The sequence below is a fragment of the Colobus angolensis genome, unplaced genomic scaffold (genome assembly GCF_000951035.1).
Source record: "Colobus angolensis palliatus isolate OR3802 unplaced genomic scaffold, Cang.pa_1.0 Scaffold534, whole genome shotgun sequence".
Classification (NCBI taxonomy): Eukaryota; Metazoa; Chordata; class Mammalia; order Primates; family Cercopithecidae; genus Colobus; species Colobus angolensis.
In genome coordinates, this window is record NW_012118866.1 from 472,905 (window position 1) to 476,571 (window position 3,667).

The window sequence follows — 3,667 nt, forward strand, 5'->3', positions numbered from 1 at the left end:
AGCCGGTGGCCAGGCCGTCGTCACCTGCTGCTGTCCCTCCCCCGGCCCGGTCCGGGCAGCGCGGCTCGGAGACTCTGGGGGGCGCCAGGCCCCAGGTGCCCGCCCCAGGGTTGGCTCCGAGTACGCTCCCTGCTCCCTCGGCGGGCCTGGTGTCTGCAGCAGCGCCTTGTCGGGCGAGGCCCGGGAGCCTCGGAAGGAAGGTGCAGCGTGAACATGGAGACCAGGACAGGTCCCTTCGTGGAGCTCCCAGGACCCGGCTCCCGGCTGGCCTTCCTCCTCTGCTTATGTCCCGTTTTGCATATGAGGGGTCCACAAGGCCTGGCCGGGGCCAGGGGGAGCCAGGTCAACCGCTGGCCAGCTTGAGCTAGACCGCAGGAGACCAGGGAGCCAAAGAACCGGCCCTCTTCCTGGCACCAGCCCTGACTGACCCTCGCCTTGCCTCGCCAGTGGCTGTTGGCCCAGCACGTAGACAAGCCCAGCCACCTGCATTAGTGACCTGAGTCCCTGAGAGGCTGGAACTCCTTGGGATCTCTCTCTCTTGTCTCCCCCCACACCCCCAGTATCTAGCATAGATTAGGGGCTCAATTAACACATCTAGAATAACTGAACTTCCTTCTTCACTCCTTCGGCCTCCATTTCTCAGCACCAGAGGGGGAAATGGGCTGAGTCCTGATGCCCAGAAAAATAATCAAATCATGCAACAATTTCCAAGAACTAGTGCCAAGCCCTTCCGAAACCTGGTCTAAATATTGAAAGTGCCCACAGACTTTTTATCCATCCTTCTTTCTGCTCTTCCTGAGAGCATCCAGAAAGTACCTGAAGCTAAATGACTGTAATTGTTAGAAAGTGGGAGCGAAGGAGTCCAACCCCTCTGTTTTCGAAGCTGCACCCATCCCCACTACTTTTGGAAATGGCTTTCCCCTACTTCGTGTGGTTCCAATGGCAACTACCTTGTTCCCACATGATCCCACTCCTGGCCTCAGCTGACTGGCATCAAACTCAAGCCAGGCTATTCACGGTACCCCATCTCCCTGACTATAGACCCTGGCTGTGCCAATAAAGTTCTTCTCTAAAACATTTTTTTCTTTTTTTGAGACGGAGTCTCGCTCTGTTGCCCAGGCTGGAGTGCAGTGTCGCAATCTCAGCTCACTGAAAGCTCCGCCTCCCAGGTTCCTGCCATTCTCCTGCCTCAGCCTCCTGAGTAGCTGTGACTACAGGCACCCACCACCATGCCTGGCTAATTTTTGATATTTTTAGTAGAGACAGGGTTTCACTGTGTTAGCCAGGATGGCCTTGATCTCCTGACCTTGTGATCTGCCTGCCTCGGCCTCCCAAACATTAAAACATTTTTAACTGGAATTGGGAAAGAAAACCAGACCCTCTGTGGTGGAAAACTGAGCTGTGAGACCACAGCTGTCAGAAGCCATGTTTCCTGCTGTGTGGAGTAAGCCAGTTTACAGTGAGGAACAAGAAAGCTAGCACAGAGAGAAGCAGAGGTGAAGGACACAGGGTCCTGATGGCTTTCAGGTGCCCTTGTTCAGGTGTTCCTGGGGTCCAGCTTTGTCCCTGGCCTTCCTGCAGGTAGGCAGTTCAAACTTTCCTTGGAATCTGTGTACCAAAAAAGTTCTCCCTTTGCTCAAGCTATTTCCAATTTAGGCTTCTGTTGGCAGAGGTATCCTGACCGATATTAAAGTGTTCTCTCCTAGTGATCCCAAATTCATCTCGTGATCACATGTCCCCATTTATTCTTGCTCTTGGCTCTCTGGAGGTGCACAGAATCTTCAGTCATCTACAGGGTGGTCCTTCAAATATTTGGAAACCCACTTGGAGTTTTGGTTCATTTGTTTAAATCATGTATGCTGGTTCAAGCAGCAGAGAAAAAAAGGGGGTGGGTGGGAAAGCATGTGTCAGGTTAGGGCACAGGTAATAGAGGCAGGGGTCACAGGATCTCTGCCTGCAAGACGCTCACAGTCTAATAGGTGGGACAGGCAACATACGATGCAGGAGAAAACATACAATTCTAAAACTATGTATAGGGAAGCACCCAAGTATAGAGCAAAGGGTGGTTAGTTTTGCCTGGATTAGGACAGTTTTACAATGAAGGAAGTAAAGCTTAGAAGGATTTTGTAAATTACATAGGTCCTCACCAAGTAGACTGTTATGGGTGGGGAGCAGGAGGAACTGAATATTCCAGATAGAGGGAACAGTATGTATAAAGATATGGAGGACTGAAACAGCCTGGTATGCATGTCACTTGAGTATGAAGTAGACAGGAAAGTAGAGAGAGGATGACGAGGCAGGGGCTAGAGCCTTGAGACCCTGCCTAGCACAATGGGGACTCTGGACTTCCCTTCCAGGCCATTTCTCATATGACAATGGATATGGTGCCACCAGTTACCCACTCCAACTTACCAATTTCCTCCGGAAAATGTGGCCCCTGTAGAGGTTAGACCATAGCAACCTACAACTAAATTTGCACCTACATTAGTGTGGGTCTAGGCTCCAGACATTAACAACTTCCCTGACAGACAGCCAAATTATTTCACTGACTCGATTTTTCATTGAGTCTGTGAGTTTTCAACAAAAATCACTATTCATCAAAGTTTTCCCCACTCCTGAAGTCTTTTTTATCCTAAGTATACAATCTTACCTGTTTTTTTTTTTAAGTTAAATCTCATCTTCCTACTCTTATATTTCCTTTCCTTCTTATCTATATCTTTTTAAATTCTGCCCATCATCCAGTGCTAACCTATAGGAGAATCTATCCTTCCCTTCTTTTTTTTAAGAGACAGGGTCTCACTATGTTGCCCAGGCTGATGTTGAACTCCTGGGCTCAAGCGATCCTCCTGCCTCAGCCTCCCAAAGTGCTGGGATTACAGGCGTGAGTCACCACATCTGGCCAAGATTTGGAACCCAGCTTCCTGCTATCTGCAAATTTAACAAGCACATTTTTTCTGTCTTCAACCAAGTTCATGATAGGGGTCGAGCTGAGTAAGGAATGTCAAGGCACTCAGGGATGGAGAGGTCAATAATGTCTTTCCAAGTTTACAGTCTAACAAGAGAAAGAGGATATGGAAAGTGGTGTTGTCTAACAAGGACTAGGCTAGGAGTCCAGAGACTAACCCTACTCTTCCACTAAGTAGCTCTGTGACCTTGGCCAAGTGGCTTGCCATCCCTGAGCTTTAGCTTTCTCCTTTGTAAAATGGAGTGGGGCATTCCACTTATGATCCTGAAGGTCATAGCTGTTCATTCAGCAAGTATTTATTAACTATTACTTGTGAGGCATTATGCCAAGTGCTGAGGGTACAGAAATGAATAAGTTAGAGTATCTGCCCTCAAGAACCTCTCAAGCCTGAAGAGAGAACAATTAAAACAGAATCATTGCAAATCCTGTGATAGAGGTTTGTACATGGTGCTGAAAGAGCACAGACGAGCACATGCCTTGGTTCTACATTAGGAAACAATATACACCAGGCACAGTGGCTCACATCTGTAATCCCAGCACTTTGGGAGGCCAAGGCAGGAGGATTGCTTGAGTCTGGGAGTTTGAGACTAGCCTGGGCAAGAAAGTGAGATCCCATCTCTACAAAAAAATTTAAAAATTAGCGGGCCACACATCTGTAGTCCTAGCTGCTCAGGAGGCTGAGGTGGGAGGACCACGTGAGCC

At 48.9% G+C, this 3,667-nt stretch overlaps 1 protein-coding gene across 1 annotated transcript in view; it reads right to left on the reverse strand.

Moving 5' to 3' along the window:
• ALPK3 (alpha-kinase 3) overlaps nucleotides 1–489 on the reverse strand; it is a 61,429-nt gene extending 60,940 nt beyond the window's left edge. The window contains 4 exon segments of the mRNA XM_011961073.1: nucleotides 4–46; nucleotides 48–121; nucleotides 123–335; nucleotides 337–489. Of these exon segments, the coding sequence (XP_011816463.1) occupies nucleotides 4–46; nucleotides 48–121; nucleotides 123–335; nucleotides 337–489 (483 nt within the window).
• Between the last annotated feature and the right edge of the window lie 3,178 nt (nucleotides 490–3,667).